We start from the raw sequence: 22065 nt of genomic DNA on the forward strand, positions 1-22065 counted from the left end.
CTGGCACTCTACCACTTGATGTCCACTTCTAGGCACAATTTTTTTTTTGCTGCGTAATTGGAGATAAGAGCCACATATACTTTTTCCCTGGGCTGTCTTCAAACACAGTCCTGAGGTTACAGACATGAGGCAGTTGGCTCTTAGCTACAAAAATTCTTAAGGCCTCCCTTGACCCCCCCCCAAGCTAATGTCTCTTCTCTCTGTATCTTCAAACTCTGCTGTCTAGCCAGTCTTCTCTGGCATTGACCTCATCTTCCAGGTGGGCCAAACCAGGTGTAAATTCACATTGCAGTTTAGTCGAGAAAGGGTTTCAGGCAAGCTTCTCTGTCAGGGAAGGGCCTAGACCTGTAGTGGATACTTTGAGTGCCATTTGGCCAGAGGGCTCACTTTGGTTCCAAGGACAGTACCTCGGAGTGATGGCCTCCTCTCCTGGCTGGCACAGGGCTCCTGGTGCTGAAAGACTTGGGCATCCAGGTGGACCGCTACATTGCTTCGGAGGTGTGTGAGGACTCCATCACAGTGGGCATGGTGCGACACCAGGGGAAGATCATGTACGTCGGGGACGTCCGCAGCGTCACGCAGAAGCATGTATGTTGGTGCTGGGATGCAGTCTGCCTTTTCTCCCTGGAGGCAGACCTGTCCCTTCTCCCTCCTCTTCTGTTCTTCTGTTTTCTTTTCACCTTTTCCCCAAACTCTTCGCCATTTTTCTTTCTGACTTACTGGGGCAGTGGGTAGATTAAAAATGGGGAATTCGGGGACTGGGGGTCCAACTCAGTAGTGGAGTTCTTGCCTAGCATACGTGAGGCCTGGAGTTTGATCCTTGGGAGGAGAAAATTGGGAGCTAGCCACGCTGCTGGATCCTTTGTGGAAGAGAGCTTTGGATTGGGGAGAGCTGGTCCACGCATGGTTGTAGTTCCTCCAGCCTCCACTTGGGGGGAAGAGGCTCTCACATCTCACAGGGCTTGCTTAAAGGGCCTCTGCCCTTCTGGAGTTTACTCTTCCATCCTGGAGGGTCCTATCCTCACAAGGTCCAGACGCCCTGCCTGAAGCGCCCAGTGCGTGGTACTTCCCACCGCAGTGGAAGGCTACTTGCTGGCTTAGAGCATCCTTGGCTCCCAACCCTTTAGGCTTGGGAATGGTCCAGATTAGTGTGGGTGTTTTGTTTTGTTTTCTTGCTGTCCAAAAGCTGAGCCCAGAAAGCTTCTGTAGCTGTTGGGTTCTCAGTTTTTTTTTTTTGCCAGTCCTGGGCCTTGGACTCAGGGCCTGAGCACTGTCCCTGGCTTCTTTTTGCTCAAGGCTAGCACTCTGCCACTTGAGCCACAGCGCCACTTTCAGCTTTTTCTGTATATGTGGTGCTGGGGAGTCAAACCCAGGGCTTGGTGCCTGCTAGGCCACAATCCCAGCCCTCTCAGATCATGTGTCTTCCTCTCCGCCTCTGTCTCAGACCCATCATGTTCCCTTTGTCCTCCCAGATCCAGGAGTGGGGCCCGTTTGATCTGGTGATTGGAGGCAGTCCCTGCAATGATCTTTCCATCGTCAACCCAGCCCGCAAAGGACTCTATGGTAGGTGCTGTCCCCAGCCTCTGCTGAGCTGGTGCTTCTGCACAGAGGTTTCTTCCTTGAATATTTGTGTCCTGAGCGCCCTGCCCTGCCCCGCCCCTCCGCCCGAGCCACACCACTGCCTGGACACAGACTAAGTTGATGGCTTTCTTTTCCGACCTCTCAGAGGGCACTGGCCGTCTCTTCTTTGAGTTCTACCGCCTCCTGCATGATGCGCGGCCCAAGGAGGGAGATGATCGCCCTTTCTTCTGGCTCTTTGAGAATGTGGTGGCCATGGGCGTTAGTGACAAGAGGGACATCTCGCGATTTCTGGAGGTATAGCCAGCAACCTTGGTTTGGCCAGCTCACTAATGGCTTCTCCCTTGGACTGCTGCTTCTGCCCTGTCTCACCGCATTGTGGAGCTGGGGACTGGTGCCATGGCTTTGCAAGTCGCCTGCTTAGGAAGCTCTGGGCTTCCATAGCAGAAAGGGAGGAAGTGGGGGTAGAGGCCCCCTCAGTACAGGTGCTCTCTTGTGCCCTCTCTCTTTAAGAGGTTGCTGTGGGAGTGGGCCTGGGGGTGGGGAGGGCGGTGTAGAGGCTGACTTCTAGGGTGGAGAATTCTGTGCAATCTTAGCTTGGGAACCTTTAAGGTGTCAAGTTGGTTTTTTTCGGTCCTGTCCTCACTCCCTGGCACCATGCATGGTGGGTGCTTTTTGTCAGGTTTTATTTCCTACAATGTAAGTTCCAGCTCACGGGAATTCTCCCACCAGGGAAGCTTGAGTGCATGCTCCCAAGTCTTAGAGTCAGTAATGCCTCTAGCTGGTTACTATGGCTTCATATGGGGGCTGGCATCTGTTTGGACAGGACATACAATAGTCACATACCCTGTTTCCTGGAACTTGCTTTCTTAATTAAGCCCCTGGGTGGTCCATGTGTGGCCATTTACATAAATAGGAAAAATCCCCACCCTCGGTCACACTGGCTACCCATAGAGCAAGTAGCCACTGCTACACTAGTCTAGAATGTTCCAGTGAGAGCATGTGGAATGTGGCTAAGTTTAAATCCCAGCTTTTCCCAGGGTCTTTAGGCTATCCCAGCAAGTGGCCTCCCCAAGGGAGAAGTAAGAGCCTCTGAGGCCTTACAGCTGTCAGCCAGCACAGTTGCAGCACTGTTTTGATATTCCTCCTGTTTTACAGTCCAACCCTGTGATGATTGATGCCAAAGAAGTGTCAGCTGCACACAGGGCCCGCTACTTCTGGGGTAACCTGCCCGGTATGAACAGGTTGGTCAGAGCTTCTGCACTTGGGGAATCTGGATCTCAGGGGTCTGTGGGTGTGGCTGTGTCTGCAGATAGAGCAGCCCAAGGAGGGGCTGCAGACTGGCCTTCCTGCTGGCCTTCGCTGCATGCTTGCTGTTCTCCCATGTTCCTTATTCCTGGAGAAAGAGGAGTTAGGGCACAGAAACTACTTGCCTCCAGAAACTGCCTTGAGCATTGCATTCTTTACACAGAAGAGAAGTTCTGTGTGTGCTGCAGTTACTATGCTGACGTGCCCAGAGCCAGCCAGCCGTTAGGTTCTCTTGGGAAGAACTAGGGAGGGAGGAGAGGATGGCACCCACAGCCATCCAGATGGAAGGTTTCAGACTGCTTCTCACTCAGTGTTGGCTATTCATTCAAATCACACGGATATAAAAGTTTTAATATCCAGGAATGAATAAAATGTCGTAACTTTGGGTTTTGTGATTGCATCATGGAGAAACCTTTGAAGAAGTTACTGCAAGCTGGGCACCAGTGGCTCACACCTGTGAGAGCTGAGGATCAGCGTTTGAAGCCAGCTGGGGCAGGAAAGTTGATGAGACTTTTTTTTTTTTTTGCCAGTCCTGGGCCTTGGACTCAGGGCCTGAGCACTGTCCCTCTGTCCCTGGCTTCTTTTTGCTCAAGGCTAGCACTCTGCCACTTGAGCCACAGCGCCACTTCTGGCCGTTTTCTGTATATGTGGTGCTGGGGAATCGAACCCAGGGCCTCCTGTATATGAAGCAGGCACTCTTGCCACTAGGCCATATCCCCAGCCCAGATGAGACTTTTTTCTTTTTTTCTGGTATTAGGGCTTGAACTCGGCCTGGGTGCTGTCCCTGAGCCTCTTTTGTGCTCAAGGCTAGCGTTCTACCACTTGAGCCACAGCGCCACTTCTGGCTTTTTCCAAGTAGCGTATTACAGATGAGTCTCATGAACTTTTCTTGCCTGAGCTGCTTCAAACTGATCCTCAGATCTCAGCCTTCTGAGTAGCTAGGATTACAGGACTGAGCCACCAGCACCTGGCTGCATCAGACTCTTATCTCTATAATGAACTACCAGAGAAAGCCAGAGTGATCCAGGCGCTGGTGGCCCATGCCTCTGTAATCCCAGCTACTCAGGAGGCTTGAGATCTGAGGATCGCAGTTCAAAGCCAGCCCAGGCAGGAAAGTCTGTGAGATTCTGATAGCCAAAAATGCTAGCCTGAGTAGAAGAGCTCAGGGACAGCGCCCAGGCCCTGAGTTCAAGCTCCACAACCACTGCTATCACCATCAAAAAAACCCTCAAAATGAAGCTGTGGTTCAAGTGTATAGAGTGCCAACTTTGAGCAAAAGAAGTTCAGGGACAGTACTCAGGCCCTGAGTTCAAGCCCCAGGACCAGTAACAACAACAAAAGGGTTTTGCGAAGATCAGTGTGAACCAGCTGATCTCAAGATCCAGGATAAGGGGCTGTAGTTCCCAGAATGTTTAAATCATAGGTTTTATATCCCTTGGCACATTTGTAAATGGAAAATGTCATTTAGCTTGGCTTTAGCCATCTCATCTCCCTCTTTGCCATTCACCTCAGGTTGTAGAGCCTTCCCTAGCTCATGCCCTTTTGCCAAACTGCTGTCTTTTGCATAGCTTTTTAATAGGAAGGAGTTGGTTTAGAGCAGCTAACTGGAAACGCCCTGAAAAACTAAGGTGCATGTGCACATTGGAAATGTGGATGGGCTCCCATGGTCCATTGTTTCTATGGAACTACTGACTTGAGTGTCCTGACAGACCTCAGTGCTATGTGACTTCTTCCAACTCCAAAAGCCTAGGACTTTATTCTGGAAGGAGTAGAGACACTGCATGGCTCCCCAGATGTCATGCTCGGGTACTAAAAAGTGCCATGGGAAACCCCAACAAATTTTTCCAAGGTACTGGGATCAAACCCAAGGCCTTGCACATACTAGGCAAGCTCCTCTACCCTGAGCTACATGCCTAGCCCTTGGGGTTTTGAGATGCTCTCATTGTGCTTCCTAAACTGGCCATGAACTTGGTCTTCTGGCTTCAACATCCCAGCTCAGCAAAATACTTTCTAAGGCAAGATCAGCACTGAAGCTGCTGCTCCCCTAAGAAGTGACATGTTCAGTATCACGAAATTTTAATCTTTGGAGTCTCTACCGGATTGAAGTATGGAGATGTCCTGTCCAATGAATTACCAGCCCCCGAAATGACCACCACAAATGAAGATATAGAATATGCCATTACCCCCAAAACGTACATGTTGGAACACCTAAAACGGTACATTTTAAAACGAGACAGAATAATTATGCTTTTATTCTCCATTCTGGGTAGTTATTACCTGCCAGTTGGTAATTTGAGGCCACTTTTTAGTTTGCCAGTAAATGCTTAAAGGCCTGATTGATTTGTGTCCGTGGACGGCCACAGTGTGCAGTGAGTTTGAAGAGGATTCTGATTTATGTGTGTGACTGGAGCAGCCGCTGAGGGTCGGCCTTGTGGGGGGCTCATTGCTACCTAGGTATCTCATGGACCATTTCCCTTTTCTCTTCTCCTAGGCCGTTGGCGTCCACTGTGAATGATAAGTTGGAGCTGCAGGAGTGTCTGGAACATGGCAGAATAGCCAAGGTCAGCCCTAACACCTACATCTTCCATGGGGGGAGGGGCAGGAAGAAGGACAGGGGCAGGATGAGGCTTTGTCCTGCTGGCCCCCTCGCGATGGCAAAGGGTCATCAAGTCAAGCTGGGAAGTAAGCTCTGAGGCTTCTGGGGCTAGTTACGGCCTATATCAAGTGTTTTGTTTTTCTTTCTTGGCTAAGTCCTATTGTAAGAGCCTTTAGAGCAGAGAACAGCCTCCAATGATGCAGATTTCTCTCTGGAGAAATGTCGCCAGTGCTTGGGGGATTAGGGTGTGTGCCAGCGTGTTCCAGCATCGGTACTGCTGACACTAAATACATCTTTGGGCCTTGCAAGTTACCACATCTTTGAAGGAACCAGTTCTTTGGAAGAGTTAGTTTGGTGGCTGCGGCTGCTGCTTCCTGCCTGACTGGCTAGATGGGCCTAAGAATGCCCAAGGTCATGTCAAGGTAGAAATAGAAGCCGGGCTGTGGAGATGGGGGCTCATGGTGCTCACTCCTTTTTTCTGGTCTTCAACTTCTAGTTCAGCAAAGTGAGGACCATTACTACTCGGTCAAACTCCATAAAGCAGGGCAAGGACCAGCATTTCCCCGTGTTCATGAATGAGAAAGAGGACATCCTGTGGTGCACTGAAATGGAAAGGTACTGTGTCCCCGCTGCCGTCCCAGGTGGGGTTCTGCCTGTGTGGGAGGGGGGCCAGCTGCTGTGCTGTTGTCCATGTGCAAATGGGTTTGACAAACTATTTATTCCCCAGTGTGCTGGGCCCATAGGAGGGATACCTGGCCATTCAGGCCCCTGGGCATTTTTATGTGTAGTCCCCAAACAAGTAGGCCTTGTGGGAAGCCTGGAGCTCCTGGAGCTTCCTTCACCCATGCCACGGGTATTTTGTAAAGCGGTGGGGGGTGGGGCAGCAGGGCCCTGCCCCTGATCAGCTGCTTCTGTGGGTATGATTAGGATTTAGCCAGAGGCCACCTGGAAACCTGGAACTTGGGGAGTCAAGAAGTATTCATTCCTGGAGATGACTGACCTGATCTCCTTAGGAGACTAGAAGGGTGGCCGTGAGTTCTGTTCAGACAGAGAGCAGCCCATTGCTCATGTGGGTCTCATGGGGTTGCACACCTGGACCAGGAGGTGTTTCAGGAACATTTTCTACGACTTAATGTTTGTTTCTGGTGAGTGCAAATCTGGAGGAGAGATCACTTTAACTACAGAGACTAGCACAGTGCCCGGTACATACACCAGCTGTGCATCCTGAGGTTAAGCTTAGCAGAATGGGCTGGCAGCCCGGGTATGGAGAGGATGTAGAGCACGCAGCGCCGGGCTGCCGCCGCCTCGCCCCCTCCTCCTGGAGGGTGGCCGTGTGGCCTCTAGAGAGCTTGGCCTCAGCCTGGCCCCTGTTCACCCTGTCCTTTCTGCCTTCTTGCCCGCAGGGTGTTTGGCTTCCCGGTTCACTACACCGATGTCTCCAACATGAGCCGCTTGGCGAGGCAGAGACTGCTGGGCCGGTCGTGGAGCGTGCCAGTCATCCGCCACCTCTTCGCCCCGCTGAAGGAATACTTTGCTTGTGTGTAAGGGACATGGGGGCAAAATGAGGTAGTGACACAAAAGTTAAACAAACAAAAACATAAAACACCAAGAACGTGAGGATGGAGAGAAGTATCAGCACCCAGAAGAGAAAAAGGAACTTAAAAACAAAAACCACGAGAGGCGAAAATACCAGAGGGTTTTGCATTGCGAAAAGGGTTGGACATCATCTCTTGATTTTTCAATGTTAATCTTCAGTCCTATTTAAAAAGCAACACCAAGCCCCACCCCCTCCTCCCCTTCCTCCCTTTTTTTTTTTTTGGGTCAACCCTTTTGTTCTCTACTCTTTTCAGAGGGGCTTTCTGTTTGTTTGGGTTTTTGTTTCTTGCTGTGACTGAAATAAGAGGGTTTATCGCAGCAAAAATCAGTAACAAAGAATAGTAAATACTTTGCAGAGGAAAGGCGGGAGAGAGAAATGGAAATTCTATAGAAATCTATATATTGGGTATTTTTTTTTGTTTTGTTTTTACTATATATCTTTTTGTTGTCTCTAGCCTGATCAGATAGGAGCACAAGTGGGGACAGAAAGTAGGGACCCGGGGCAGCCGCTTTTCCCCCCGCCCCGCGGTCTCCAGCACCATTCCTGGTCATGCAAAACAACCCAACTAGCAGCAGGGAGATGAGGACACCACACAAGACACTTTTCTACAGTATTTCAGGTGCCTACCACACAGGAAACCTTGAAGAAAACCAGTTTCTAGAAGCCGCTGTTACCTCTTGTTTACAGTTTATATATATATGATAGATATGAGATATATATATAAAAGGTACTGTTAACTACTGTACAACCCGACTTCATAATGGTGCTTTAAAACAGCGAGATGAGTAAAAACATCAGCTTCCACCTGGCCTACGTGCAAGGGGGTTCACCACGGACGGGGAAGGGGTTCAGCTCAGACGGCTTCTTGTCTGCTGGCGTTTCTTTTCCCCCTCTTGGTTTTTAACCAACTGAAGGAAGAGAATTGGGGGAGCAGTGTTGGGCTGCTTCTCCCTGCAAAAAAAATGGGGGGGGGGAGTCAGCTGCGATGGTGGGGACCTGGGGGCTGAGCGTGGAGTTCCTCTAGACTCATGCAATAACCATTCTAGAAGGCTCCCTGGGCAAAGTGGCAGGATGAGGAGTCTCAGTGGGCAGAGTCCACCGCTCCGGTGGTGGGACGGGAAGTCACCCCGAGTGGGACAGTGGGTCCAGACCCCACCTGGAGCGAATAAAAAAACATACAAAACGTACTGGTGCTCTCCTGTCTAAGTCGCCTTTTGTGTGTTCTTTTATGGAGCCCCAACTCCTCCCTCTGCACAGGGCGGCCCCCGCCCCGGCCCCGGAAGGCGATGTTTTTGGTCATCTCCAAGGCTGCAGTTTTATACTGGAGGCTGATGACACCTTTTATTATAATTATTCTTATGGTTCTGGTTATAATTATGTTTGTTTTGAGATTTTTTTTTCTTTCCTTTTCAGAAAACAAAAACCCAATACCCTTCCCTTTAGGTTTCAAACCAAGGTGCGGGGCGCAGGGTGCTTCTATGTGGCGGTGGCTCTGGTGCCCTGGCCCCCCCCCCCCCTCGGGCCAGGTGGGCCACTGGGCGGCGTGGTGACAAGCTGGGCGGCCAGGGAGTCCCCGAGGCCCGCCCTCCGGGCTGGTCACTCTTCTCTTCTAACTTCCCCTCCTCGTGAGTCCGGTGTGTCAGGGCCGGAGGGAGGCCCGGGCAGCCTCTCTCCTTGTGTGTGTGGTTGGAGTGGTGTGTGTTTCTTTTCTAGTGTTTGGTCTGATGATAGCTGTGCTCTTACCTCGAGTTAGCAGCACCTGGGGCCCGCGTGCTCGCACTTTGTTCTACTTCCTGCCGCAGCAGGCAGCCTGGCCTTGGTGGTGGGAAGGGGCTCCAGGGTGAGGGCCCAATGGGCAGAGCTTGCCTGGGTGGATGGGGTGTAGATATGTGGCATATAGAGATATATATTTTATAATGGGAGGGGGCAGCACCTCCTGGGCCTGGCAGAGCTGGGTGGGAGGTGTGCCTTCAAGCACATGGTCCTGAGACCCTATCCCTAGAAAGATGGGGCCTATGGTGATAGGCGCTATATAAATACATAGATAGGGTCATGTCTAAGAAATATGTCGTGGGGAGCAGGGAGGGCAACAGGCTCAATATGCTGAGCCTGAGTCCCTGCCACAGACAGGCCCCACACCAGTCAGTCAGTCTCACACACATGCACAGGAACGCATTTCAATTTGGACTCACACCAGGGGGCGCCCGGCCCTTCTCCCACGCAGCTGCCCTGATGCTGCAGGTAGACCTGATTGCAGGAGTGGCTAGGTGCTGAAGGCAGGAAGAGGAGGTTTGGTCCAAGCAGGTGCTTCCTCTAGCAGGTTGTGTTCTGTCCCTTTGCCCCTGGTGATGTCAAAGACTCTTCTGTTAGTTACCTGTGATACTGACCTGCGACTCCAGCTCCAGGCACCGGAGTGAGTCAGCCTCACTCCCCCTACCTATTCTCCCTGACCCAAATCAAATTGACATCCGCTGTCTGTCTTGTGGGGCTTCTGTTAGAGAAAAACAAAAATTTCAAAATGGGACAGTGAATCTCACCTTTTGAATAAAGCAAAATCATCATTAGTGACTCTGAAAACAAGGCTTTGAACTCCTTGCTCATTGCTCAGGAGTAGGCTCTCAGCTGGGGCTTGCCCTCTGTGGGGTGTGAAGTCCTAGGCTTTTCCCTCGAGGAAGGAATGGTTAAGACCCCCAGCGTGGGGCGCCCTCCTCCCCGCCCGCCCTCATGGAAGTCCCTGTGCTGAATGCTCGCTCATCCCCTCCTCACTCCAGCAGGCTCCATTCTGGCCTGGAGTCCACCAGCACCATTCTGGAGGGCTGGGGGAGGGGGGCTGCCCAAGGCAGTCCAAGGTGCTCCCTCCCTCACTGGCCAATGCCAATGTCTTCCCAGTGTCAGGACAGTCTCAGTGGGCCTTTCTCGTCCAGCGCTGATGGCCCTCCCAGCCTCTGTCCCCAGCTGATGTGAAGGCTCCGTCCGCCTTTCCCAATGGTCCTTGCTCCAGGGGAGCTGGGCCTGGTGCTCCCCATGGGGGTAGCTGGGGTGTGGCACGCCCAAAGAACCTGTATGGGTGGGGTAGCTTGCTGGGAGTTGAGGGCTGGGCGCAGAGGCCTCGGGCACCTTTATAGCTCCACTTTAGTGATCTGACAAGGCCCCAGAATGGACCATAGGCCAAGGGTCAGGCGTCACCCATGGCTTTCTTCCAGCCCAGCCTGGGCCTGGTTTCCCGGGAGAGCTTGGTAGCATGTAGGGAAGCTTTGCCAAGCAGAGATGCTCTTCATCCTCTTCCGCCTCTGTAAGCGACTTGGGGAACAGGTGCTAGGTGCCCTCAAGGGAGCCTGGGCAGATGTGGCAGAGGTCTGTGAGCTGGTGGAGGAGGTGGAGGGCAGAGGTGGTGCAGTAGAGAAACCCATCAGGCCTTGCGGGGGAGCCCCAGAGGGTGTCCCCTGGGCTTTCCTTCCGGAACAGCAGGCTCCTTTCCCCACTGGAACCCGGGTGCTGGGTACTGAGGGTGACAGCCTCCCCGCTGGAGGTGCCACGTAGAGCATGGTGCCAAAGAGATCGTGGCCCTTGCCTGGGGGAGGCCGCTGGGTGCTAGTGCCAGGGTCTTTCTTGAGCCTTGGCCTCCTGCCTGAGGATCCTGGCAGGACCTCACGCAGGCTGGTGCTAACCCTGTCCCAAGGGGCTGCCAGGAGGCCGGGGAGCCGGCAGGGGGCGGTCAGGGGGAGTGTTCCTCAGGCCTCCAGAGCCTCCTTGCAGCAGGACATGTTAGAAAGCAGACTCTCCCCCAAAGCATCTGGGACCTCCGATATCAATGCGAGCCCGGTTGGCGGTAGCAGGCGGCGCTGGTGGGGGCTGGACCGGTGTTGGAGCAGGAGGAGAGGCGGACAGGGCCTGGGGTCCGATGAGGGACGGCTCTCCGGTGCTGGGCCGAGCTCTGGGAGAATCACTGCTCTCCAGCCCACCAGGAGTCTGCCGAGGAGCAGGGAGGGAACGCTTGCGTGGCTCGAGAGATGTCGTTGCAGGACAGTTGCGATGGCTGGCTGTGGTTTTGGATTACCTAAGGATGTAGGAGTGGATCTTGCATTACCGCCGTGGTTGAGTGGGGTGCAGAATTCCTGTGGCACTAGTGTCTTTTGAAGTCACTTTGTAGGGATCCCACCAGCCCAGCCCTGACGGCGGCTTGCTTGCTTGCTTGGGCCTGGGGAACAGCAGAGCTGAAGTTCCAGGCCAGGTCTATGTTTTGATCCTGGAGCTGGGTCCATCCCGGTTGTCATCTGTCATTTCTGGTCTGCTGAGGCAGGGAGCCGCCTTCTGTAATGGAAAGGGCGGCTGTGAAGGAAGGCTGGAGCTAGGGGCCCGCTGGCCACTCCTTGCCCAGTTAGCTAGGAGGCGGAGGCTGCCCTGGCCCCCTTCTGCTGGGGCTGGAGGGCCTGGGAGGAACGCCGGGGCCCTCACTGTTGTCTTAGGTGTTGAGAAGTGAGGACCTCATGCTTGTGGGGTTTTCAGATCTGTCCCTGGCTGTAGGCAGTGCAGTGCTGACACACAGGTTGATAGGGAGGAAAAGGATGGAAAGCTTCGTGCTAACTTCCCCAGAGGGCCTCAGCTCCCTCAAATTCCAGTGACTGGAAAGCTCTAGGGATCTGCTCCATCCGAGGGCACAGAGGTGCTTCTCCAAACCCCGAGAGCGCAGTCTCCAGCCTGTGCCTGAGAACATGAGCAGAGGACGGGCCTGTTCACGTCCCAGTCTGATTTGGTCCCCAGTCCTAGAATTCCACAGACAACAACAACAACAAAATGCTGAAATTCTTTAGAATATGCAGAGGGAGGAGGTGACTCAACAAGGTGCTAAAACATTTTATTAAAAATATATATTGTTAAATTAAGTCTGCTGTCTGGACAATGACTGTTTGTTTTGTTTTCTTGTAGTGGAGTTTAAAAGAGACTATTATTTTACTCTGATATATTATTATTAAAAAGGCATTTTAACTTTGTACTTGAAAACTAAGTGAGCGATTTCACGTGTTTTAGCTGAGGCATTGAAGTAGCGGGTGCTTACTTATTTGTGGGAAATCATGTATTCATACTGAAGAATAAACTCTGTAGCTGATTTGGTAATAACTTTTCCTGTTACAGACGATTTCGCTTTGACCCCGGGGGCAGAGCACGTTTATTCCACATTCCACGCAGATAAATGCAGGACCTTCGAGACTCCAGCCCCGTTTCCTTTCTCTTGTGTATCTTCCCAAACCCCGCCCCCCCCCCTTTTCTTTTCTTTTTTTTTCCCCCCTGGTTCCAGCTTCCTTCACCACTGTATTTTTTTAGGGTTTTGCTTCTCTATTTATTGACAATAATAATGTACATTTCACAGTCTGGTTCTGGGACAGCCAGGAGAGGCTCATGGGGGCCCCCCCCATGGTCCTGCCCTGCTGCCTGGTGTTCTATTGTATCTCTGTGTCCGTGATGCTCGTGACATAGCTGTTTATGAAATAATTAAAAGAGGTCAATGCGTACAGCAGATGTAGAAAGTCTGTCAGTTCCGCTTTCACCACATTTTCTTTTTGTGCCCAGAAGAATATAATAAAGCTCCTTTCTAATGTACTTGTGCTGGAGAACACTTGAATAAATGGACTGTTTTTGTGCAAAAAGAAAAAATGGAAAAAGCACCGTAATAATGTCCTTTTGTCCTGCGCCTCCTTTCCTGTGACATGACTGCTCCCAAGAGCTGACACCTAAGTGGAGAGGAGCCAGGGAGGGGACAGGCAGGGATTGGCCCCTCCCTCCCATGACCCCGTGCGGGGCAGAGAGCCTGACCTGAGCTCTCAGATTAGAGTGACACCAGGTGGCTGGAAAGCCATATTGGCCCCAGAGGAAGTAACAGGTACTTGGATTACAGAGCAAGAAGACCGTGTCTGGGTCAGGTGGCTCTGGAGGACTTGTCCATGAGCCCAGGTCCCCTTCCAGCTTTGCCAGCACCTATGTGTAGAGAGCTTGGGGAGGGACTCTGCAAGGAGCAGTTCACCTTGAGGTGACAACGATGAGCGTCCTGGACAGTGTGAGGGAAGGAGGCCAGTTTCAGCTCTGGAGAGGGCCAGCCAGGCCTTGCAGAGCCCTGACCCACAGTGCAGGGGACTCCTGCAGGAGGAGAAATCCTCGCCAGGGCAAGAGGCTTCCCAGCCACTGGGGGCCAGGGCGGTGCTTGGCCTTCCTGGCTGCTTGGCTCATCTCAGATCTGTCTTGCAAGTGGCCAGTGCCTTCCATCCTGTCGTGCTTCCGCACTCCGGGCTCCACCATGTCTGAAGGCCCTAGCTCCCCGTCCGCATCCGGCTAAAGGGACCATCCCAGTGCATGGAAGGACTGGGACCAGTTCGGTGCAGCTCATCTCTAGGGAAAGGGCTGCTCCAGGACGCTCCTCCCCCAGGCTCCTGGGGTTAGGGCAGGACGACCACAATGCAATGCAGGCGGCAAAGGCGGCATGTGGGGAAAGCGAGAAAAAGGGGAAAACTCAACTAGACTAATGGGCATTTTCATGGCACTTTTTCTCCCCCCCCTTTCTTTTATATCCTACAGTTGTTAAGTGTGTATTTTACTTTTACCCTACTGTTTCTCAATATTTTTCAGTGTTGATGTAGAAGCCTTTTATTTTTTCAAATGATTGCATGGCATTTTCTTGTTAAATGTTTGTTAATATATATATATTTTACTTTTAGCTACAAATAGAGCTTCAATAAATATCTTTATGTCTTGGCTTTCCCCAATATTTTGTAAAAAATAAATCGTTTCTTGCCCTTGAAAGTAGATTTCCAGAAATGAGACTTAAGTAGAGCAAAAATAGATGGATGGTTTGGTTGGTGTCTGACATTTGCCCGATTTCCTCTGAGAGGTGGGCTGACAGTGTGATTCTACTGTGGGGTTCTCCAGAAAGAAACAAGCTTGGGCCTTGGTTTGATCAACTGAATGGTGGCGGGGGGGTGTTTTAGCTGGATTTTTGGTATAGTGGAACACTTGAGACTGGATAACTTGGAAAGAAGTTTGATGAGTTCACAGTTCTGGAGCCTAGAAGACCATGATGGTGGCTCATTTGGAGGGAGCCTGTGCTGTCATAAGCATGGCCAGGAGGCAGCAGGAGCAGTTGCTCACTCCAGGAGCTCAACAGGGTCAACTGGTAGGTCTCTGGATAAGCAGAGGAGGGAGAGCAACAAACGAGTTCCAGGAATGGGCCAGGAGGGAGGCCAAGTTCACCAGAGTCAGTGCAGAAGCACCCAGTAGAGTTACTGTGTGGAATTCTGGGGAGCTATGGGTGTTGGAAGAGTGGCCGTGTAAGGATCCGAAAATGTACGTTGCACCCGGGCACTGGTGGCTCACACCTGTAATCCTAATTACTCAGGAGATTGAGAACTAACAATCATGGTTCCAAGCCAGCCCCAGCAGGAAAGTCTGTAGGAGACTGCTATCTTCCATGAACCACCAGAAAACTGGCAATATGGCTCAAAGTGGTTGAGTGTTCATTGGGTAACAGAACTCTTTCTGGATCCTTCACTTAGCCTTCTAGACCCTCATATTAGGAACTATTATTCCATTTTACAGATGGACACACACCCTGCCTGTGTTTTCAGAGGACACAGCATGAACACATCAACTTCAGAACCTGTGTGCACTCCAGGTTAGCTGCCCACCTCCCTCAGGCATCTGCACCAGCACCAGCTCCTTGTTCCTTCTCAGTGGTCTGGTGTTCTCCGTCACCTTTCCCCAGCCGTGGCTGCTCCTCTTCCGCCTACCTTCCCTGGTGGGGGCTGCTGCTGCAGAGTGAGCCCCCTGCCTGCCGAGATTGCATGCTCTAAAGGGGCAGCAGCCAGGGCTGGTACCTGATCGTTTTAACATGAGCGCCACAGGTGCCAATGCTATTGGGCTCGGGACCCACTCGAGTAAGTTAGCCTCAGGGAGACTGCACAATCTTCTGCATCCCCACCTGCATGGAGTCCCAGGGCTATGATGCCTGGTCCACTGGTCCGGTCCAGTAGTGTCAGGTGGGCGTAGGAGGAGGAAGGGCAGGCTGGAAGGATACAGCGGGCACACATGAAGGAGCCCAGGTCAAGCCAGGTGACTCCTGCCTGTAATCCTAGCTACTCAGAAAGCTGAGACCTGAGCATCAAGATTCAAAGGGACAGACAAATTGGGAGACTACTATCTCCAATTAACCAGCAAAAAGTGGAAGTGAAGGTGTGGTCAGCGGCTAGGGGAAGAAGAGAGAAGGGGAACCAAGTGACGGGCTCTGAGTTCAAGCCCCGGTACCAACACATATATTTAAAAAAAAAAAAAAAGATCTGGTGCTGGGTGCCAGTGTCTCACACCTCTTATTCTAGCTATTCAGCAGGCTGAGATATGAGGATTGTGATTTGCAGCCAGTCTGCACAGAAAAATCCATGAGATTCTTATCTCCAGTTAACCACTAAAGAGCCAGAAGTGGAGCTGTATGGCTCAAGTAGAAGAGCATGCAGCCTTGAGCAAAAGAACTCAGGGACAGTGCCCAGGCCCTGAGTTCAAGTCCCAGGACCAACACACACACACACACACACACACACACACACACACACACACACACAGATGCGTAGACACGCCCGGGTTATCAAGCGTTCAGTACATGTGAGTTCTCACTTGTTGAGGGCCATCACTGTGGTAGCGACCCATTTCATCACAGTGGAGCCAGTGCACAGCTACTCCCCCTCCACCCGCCCCACCCCTCCCCAGCTGTGGAGGCAGCTGGGCCACCTTGGATGGACAAGGTTCTCTGAGGAGCTGTTGGGGTTGAGTCTTCCCTGCTGTCCTTATGAGCCTGCCTTGTGCTACTCGTTTGGCTTGAGGCCCAGAGTCCACCTCCCCTGAAAACAAAGGAAAACAAGAAGACTAAGAATGACAAGGGGTCTTTCACAGAGTCTGGCTGCAAAAGGCAGAGCAGGCAACAGATTACCAAGTCCCAGGCCTCTGGGGAAGTGACCATGGTAGAAAATGCAACTTAGAGCACTCCATGTGTTTCCTAGGTTGGCCTTCCTCCCTTCCTGGGCGGAATGCACTGGCCCTGACCTTCTGTGGGTCTTGCTTCTGCTCACTGCATCACCCTGGCCCTTGCTGGCCAACCCTGGGGGTCTCCTGGGCCAGCCCTGACTACCCATTAGTTCCCCACATGACACAGGCTGGCTCAGTCTCTGTCCCCACATCAAGTTCCAGGGACAAAGCCTCTGGCTGTCTAGCATGGGTTGGGTGTGGCTGTTCCCCCCTCCCCCCCCCACACACACTCCCAGTACAAGAGGCCCAACAGCCAGGAGTTGCGGTCTCCTGCTCTTCTTGAGTCTGCTCAGGTTGGTGCTGGCTCTGGAGGCTGACTTGGTTCGAGGGAGGAGATTGCACACCCTTCCAAGAGTCCACCACTCAGAGACAGTCTCAAGTAAAAAGATGGATTTAGTGGGGAAGCAAAAAGCCAACTGACCAGCCAGAGATGCAGCTGAAACTGCGACCACAAGGCCACTCAAGCAGGGGTTTAAAAAGGAAAAAAAACACAGTCATGCCAGGCCACGCGCAGGTGGCCAATGGAGTTACAGCCTGCCACATAGTATCTGTTTGAACTAACCTATCATTTTAGTTAGAATTGGCGGGCCCCACACAATGCAGGCTGATACGCTTGCTCATGGGGTGGGGGTGGGGGTGGGGCTATTGTTAACCTTGAACGTTCCACAACACAGGTGGTCAAGCCGTTTCTTGTCACCTCAAGCGGACTTTCCCTGGATTCTGAGCAGACAGGGCGGCCCTCAAACCTGAAGCTCAGGGGTGGGGGAGATCTTAGTGAAGATGGGGTCAGCTTCTGCTCTCTTTAACTAATCTGAGAGGGAGTCAGTCTGACTCCCCTCAACAGTGTATGATTCCTAGGGTGGCTGTAACGAAGGATTAGGAATCTGGGTGAAGACAGCAGATATTTATTGTTCCACAGTTCTAGAAGCTTAGACATTCAAAAAGATCAAATAAAACAACAAAAAAGAAAAACCAAATCCACGGAAAGTCCCTGTGGTTTACACCTGCCTAGCTATGGGAGATCTGAAGATCATAGTTTGAAGCCAGTCCAAGCAGGAAGGTTCATCAGACTCTCATCTCCAGTTAACCAGCAAAAAGCCAGAAGTGGAGCCGTGGCTCAAGTGGTAGAGTGTGAGTCTTGAATGTAAAGCAAAGGAACGGCACCCTGGCACTGAGTTCAAACCCCAAAATACACCGAGAGAGGGGGAAAAAAGCCAAAATTAAGGTCATGACCATCTTTCTTCTATGTCTACCTGGGTCCACATTTCCTTCTCTTTAAAGGACACCATCATAAGCCAGGCGCTGGTGGCTCAAGTCTGTAATCCTTAGCTACTCAGGAGGCTGAGATCTGATCCTTGCAGTTTGAAGCCAGCCCAGGCAGGAAAGGCTGTGAGACTCTTACTCGAATATACTGCTCAGAAAAAGCTGGAAGTTGTGCTGTGGCTCAAGTAGTAGACCGCTGGCCTTGAGCACAAAGAGGCTCAGGGACAGTGCCCAGGCCCCAAGGGGGGAGGGGACAAAAAAGCAAGACATCATGCTATCTATCTTGTTTTTTTTTTTTTTTTTAAACCAGTCCTGGGGCTGGGACTCAGAGCCTGAGCACCGTCCCTGTATTCTTTTTGCTCAAGGCTAGCACTCTACCACTTGAGCCACAGCACCATTTCTGGCTGTTTTCTACATATATGGTGCTGAGGAATTGAACCCAGGGCTTCATGTATATAAGGCAAGCACTCTTGCCACTAGGCCATATTCCCAGCCCCCATATTATCTATCTTAAGGCCTGTAAGATCCACCCCAGGGAGGGCTCTAGTTTTGGTACCTTATGCAAGGTTATTAAAGTAGGTAGCCGGTGAAGGAGAACAGCACTCAGTATTCAGGCAGGAGAGAAAAGTTTATTCCTGAACTTCTGGCTTGTCCCTGAGATGATCTAGGCCAGCGAGAAGGGCTGACTCTCAGCTGGGCCAAGCCTTATCTTGCGGGGGGAGGGCGTGGCCAGGTGAGGGGAGGTGGCTGCCTCCAAGTATGCCAGTTACCTAGGTAACGCAGGTACTGGGCGGAGACTTACACAGGTGGGGGGGGGGGGGCTCTGCATGGAGCCCTCCCAGGGGTGGACCTTGCAGGGCCCACTCTATTTGCCTCATCTTACCTCCATTACTTGTTCAAAGACCTTATTTCCAGGCAAGGTCAAATTCACAGGACAGGCTGCCCAGGCCTGGGAGTGCCCGCGGAGTGACCTCCGCCGCCCCACGCCTATGTTCCCGGGCAGATCCTCCAGGCCACAGAGGGAGGCCCAGCGGACACTGTTTCGTGAGTTCCTTTCCTGTCAGACTGCATTTTCTGCCAGTTCTTCCACAGGACTCATTTTTTTGAGCCTGATGGGCCGGTTCTCGAGACCAGCCCAGGGCAGCGGGCAGTGTGTGCACGGCCTCTCCTCCCCTCTCCTCCCTTGTTGAATTGTCCTTTTTGATCTGGCCTGGTTTTGATGTTGTTGTTGTTGCTTTGTTTGTCTTCTGTGGGGCTTGAGCCCAGGGCCTGGGCACTGTCTATGAGCTTCTTTTGCTCAAGGCTAGTGCTCTACCACTTGAGCCACAGCGCCACTTCTGGTTTTCTGGTGGTTAATCGGAGATGAGAGTCGCCAACTCTCCTTCCCAGGCTGGCTTTGAACCGCAATCCTCAGTTCTCAGCCTTCTGAGTAGCTAAGGATTACAGGCGTGAGCCACCAGTGTCTGGCCTTTTCTTTCTTTTTAAAATTTTTGTACTAGTACTGGGGTTTGAACTCATGGCCTCATGCTCTCCCTGAGCTTTTTGTTTTTTGCCAGTTCTGGGGCTTGAACTCATGATCTGGTGCTGCAAGGCTAGCACTCTACGACTTAAGGCACAGCACCCACTTCCAGCTTTTTCTGTGATTAATTGGAGATACGAGTATCACAGATTTTCCTGCCTGGGCTGGCTTCGAACTGAGATCCTAAGATCACAGCCTCCTGAGGAGCTAGGATTAGAAGCGTGAGCCATCAGTGCCTGGCTTCCCTTAGCTTTTTTGCTCAAGGCTGGCACTCTCCCACTTGAGCCACACATCCACTTCAAGCTTTTTGCTGCTTAATTGTAGATAGGGTCTCTTGGATTAGTCTGTCCGGGCCAACTTTAAACCATGATCCTTAGATCTCAACCTCCTGAGTAGCTAGGATTATAAGCACGAAACACCAGTGCCTGCATCTTGTGGAGTATTTCATTAGGATAAATTGCCAGGGAAAGGGCATAAGATTTGAACCTTTCTGTGTGTGCTTCTGTATTTTCCCCTATTCATCTTATGATATCTTTCATGATCGCCTCTTTAGTGTACGTGTCGGCTTCTCCCCAAGTGATTAAAAGTTCTCGGCAGTATCTTTCAGTATCCAGGTTTCTAGGGAAGATGAAAGACACCGCATGCCTCTTTCCACTCACGGTGTGGGATTTGAGCGGCGGAATGACAGGCTGACAGAGGCAGCCACGTGCCGTCGGAGGAGCTGGCCGTCACTCTCCTCCAGGGCCCTGGTGGGCACTCTAGGGCCAAAGAGACACAACTCCTCCGGTGTGGTATCGGGATGGCCGTTCCCTAGGCAGGCAGTGCAGGGGTGAGGGGGTGCGGGAGACGCCCTCAGGCTGTAGGAGTGGAGTGGGGAGACAGGCCTGGCTTCTCGCTGGGGGGAACCGCCCCTCCCCCAAGAGGCGCAGCAGCCAGGCGAGCCCGGGAGCCTCGGGTCTCCACGGCTGTTCGGGCCTCTGTGTCTAGGTCCCGGGTGGGTACTGTGTACCAGGACACAGGGACGGGGCCCTGCGATCGGTGCCGTGCTGTGTGACCACCACCGTTCCTATTTTTTCTCTCTCTCAACAAATACTTGGTAAGCACCCCGGAGGGTGCTGTGGTGGAGGTCACCGTCCTTTCAAGCTCCCCCACAAGCTGAGGTGGCCCTGCAGCCCGTGGGAGCCTCGGCTCATGGAGGAAGCGCCACGGGGCCTGGGGAGAAGAGGCCACGAGGTGACCGTGGGGACTGGAACTGCCACATGGAGGAGCATGCCACTCGTGTCACACAGGCTGCTTCCCCGCCAGCCCCGCAGGGCCCTCCCCAGCCCTGGGCAGCCCTGCTCGCTTCCGCCCGCTTTCTTTGGGGCAGCTCCCTGTCCTTCAGGTGTCCAGGCCCAACACAGATAGATGGCCGCCTCCCCTGAGAAGCCGCGCTGACCCCCGCTGGCTCTGGGCCACGCCTGGGGCTCCGGCCCATTCAGTGTGGGGCCCTCGACGGCACAGGAGAGGAAGGAGAGGAGGGGGCGCGTTGCCTCCCGGAGCTCCTGGGCCCGGTCAGTGTTTCCCGCTGAGCAGGGGGGCGGGGAGGTGTGCCTGGGAGAGGGGGTGCTGGCGATACTTGTTGGGGAGCCCTGTCCTCCTCACCTGTTTGGATCTGGAGGGTGACAGCTGTGACGGCTATGTGTTCCCCACTGAAATACTCACCCAGCCACAAGCAGGAAGCTTCTCCCTGCGTGGCTGTCGGTGAGGGGCGAGGGGGGGGGCGAGGTGGGGGTGAGGGGGGGCGAGCAGGGCTGGCCCGGCTCTGTCTCCACGTCTGAGATGCCCCACGCTCCGTCACCCCGGTTCAGCATGACGGGCGTCTCTGCCCTGAGCTCCTGCGGCACCACGTTTGTCATGGGCAGGAGAGGGGACGGGCCACGGCGGCTGCTGTCCGGGCTTCTTCCTGTTTGGAATGTTCTGCTCTTTCCAGGCCTCACTGTCACCATCCGGGATGGCACCTGTCCCCTCAGGGCCCCTTCAGGCCACACCGCCCCAGCATCTGGGATGCAGGACGCACACAGCGGCAGTAACGGCACTGGGTTTAGGCACCATTTCCAGCCAGCGTTCTCCCACTCAAAGCGGGGTGGCCCCTCAGCCCTGCACCCCCAGTCAGCAGCTCCGAGGCCAAGCTTCCCTGTATCCTTTCTGTTTTACACAAAGCATATAAATAAGTGCGGATATGTGTGTGTGACTGCATATGGATGTATGATTATGTGTGTGCATGTAACCTTTCAAAAGCCCAGCCCAGCCTTCGGCACCTTGCATGTCTTCAGCAGCCCCCCGGGAGCTTCAGCAAATCACCATTACCTCCTTGTTTCCAAGGCTGCGGAGAAATCGACCCCTCCAAGTGGCTTAACTTGGCACATGCAATTCACGTGTGGGTGGCGTTTGCCAAGTTGCAGCTCTCGGTGGCTTTACCAGCCCTGGTTCCTCAGGAATCCTCCGCCCCCCTTCCTGATGCTGCCTTGGTTCTGTCAATCCTTCGCATCTTCCATCCTTCAGTGGACTAGTGTCTTGTTCTCATTTGTATTTTACGTCAAGAGCAAAGATGAGCTTTGGATGTGACTGTAATCCACCTGGATCCTTCTCTACTCTGCACTGTGCCATTCATTCTTTATGGCTTGTGGATTTCCAAAGGCCACACCTCCATTCCAGTTTTTGTTTTGTGTGCCAGTCCTAGGGCTGGCACTCAAGGCCTGGGCTCTGTCCCTGAGCCTCTCTGTGCTTAAGGCTAGCACTTTACCCACAGGGCCACTCCCAGCTTTTTCTGTGTATGTGGTGCTGAGGAACAGAACCCAGGGCTTCATGCATGCTAGGCAAGCTCTCTACCTCTAAGCCACATTCCCAGCCCCCAGCCCTTTAGTGATTAATTGGAGATAAGGGTCTTATAGACTTTTCTGCCCTGGCTAGCTTCCAACTGTGATCCTCAGATCTGTCTCTTGAGTAGCTAGGATTAAAGACATGAGTCACCAGCGCCAGGTTCTAGCCATTCTTTGTAGCCAAGGAACAATGTCGCTCATATTGTTGCAAATATTTTCATCTGTATTTTTGTCACGAGGGAGTGCTACACTTTTGACTCCTGTTAATATATTCATCCCTTCT

The 22065-nt window shown here is 52.6% G+C and overlaps 1 protein-coding gene across 2 annotated transcripts in view; it reads left to right on the forward strand.

Annotated features, from left to right (window-relative positions):
- Positions 1–8266, forward strand: part of Dnmt3a (DNA methyltransferase 3 alpha) — a 100474-nt gene extending 92208 nt beyond the window's left edge. For both annotated transcript variants that reach the window (XM_048353296.1, XM_048353297.1), the window contains 7 exons: positions 443–588; positions 1473–1563; positions 1727–1875; positions 2737–2822; positions 5378–5447; positions 5979–6097; positions 6886–8266. In XM_048353296.1, coding sequence (XP_048209253.1) covers positions 443–588; positions 1473–1563; positions 1727–1875; positions 2737–2822; positions 5378–5447; positions 5979–6097; positions 6886–7027 — 803 coding nt within the window. In that variant the 3' untranslated portion in view covers positions 7028–8266. The remainder of the gene's footprint in view (positions 1–442; positions 589–1472; positions 1564–1726; positions 1876–2736; positions 2823–5377; positions 5448–5978; positions 6098–6885) is intronic.
- Positions 8267–22065: the final 13799 nt, after the last annotated feature.

Source organism: Perognathus longimembris, chromosome 8 (assembly GCF_023159225.1).
Source record: "Perognathus longimembris pacificus isolate PPM17 chromosome 8, ASM2315922v1, whole genome shotgun sequence".
NCBI lineage: Eukaryota > Metazoa > Chordata > Mammalia > Rodentia > Heteromyidae > Perognathus > Perognathus longimembris.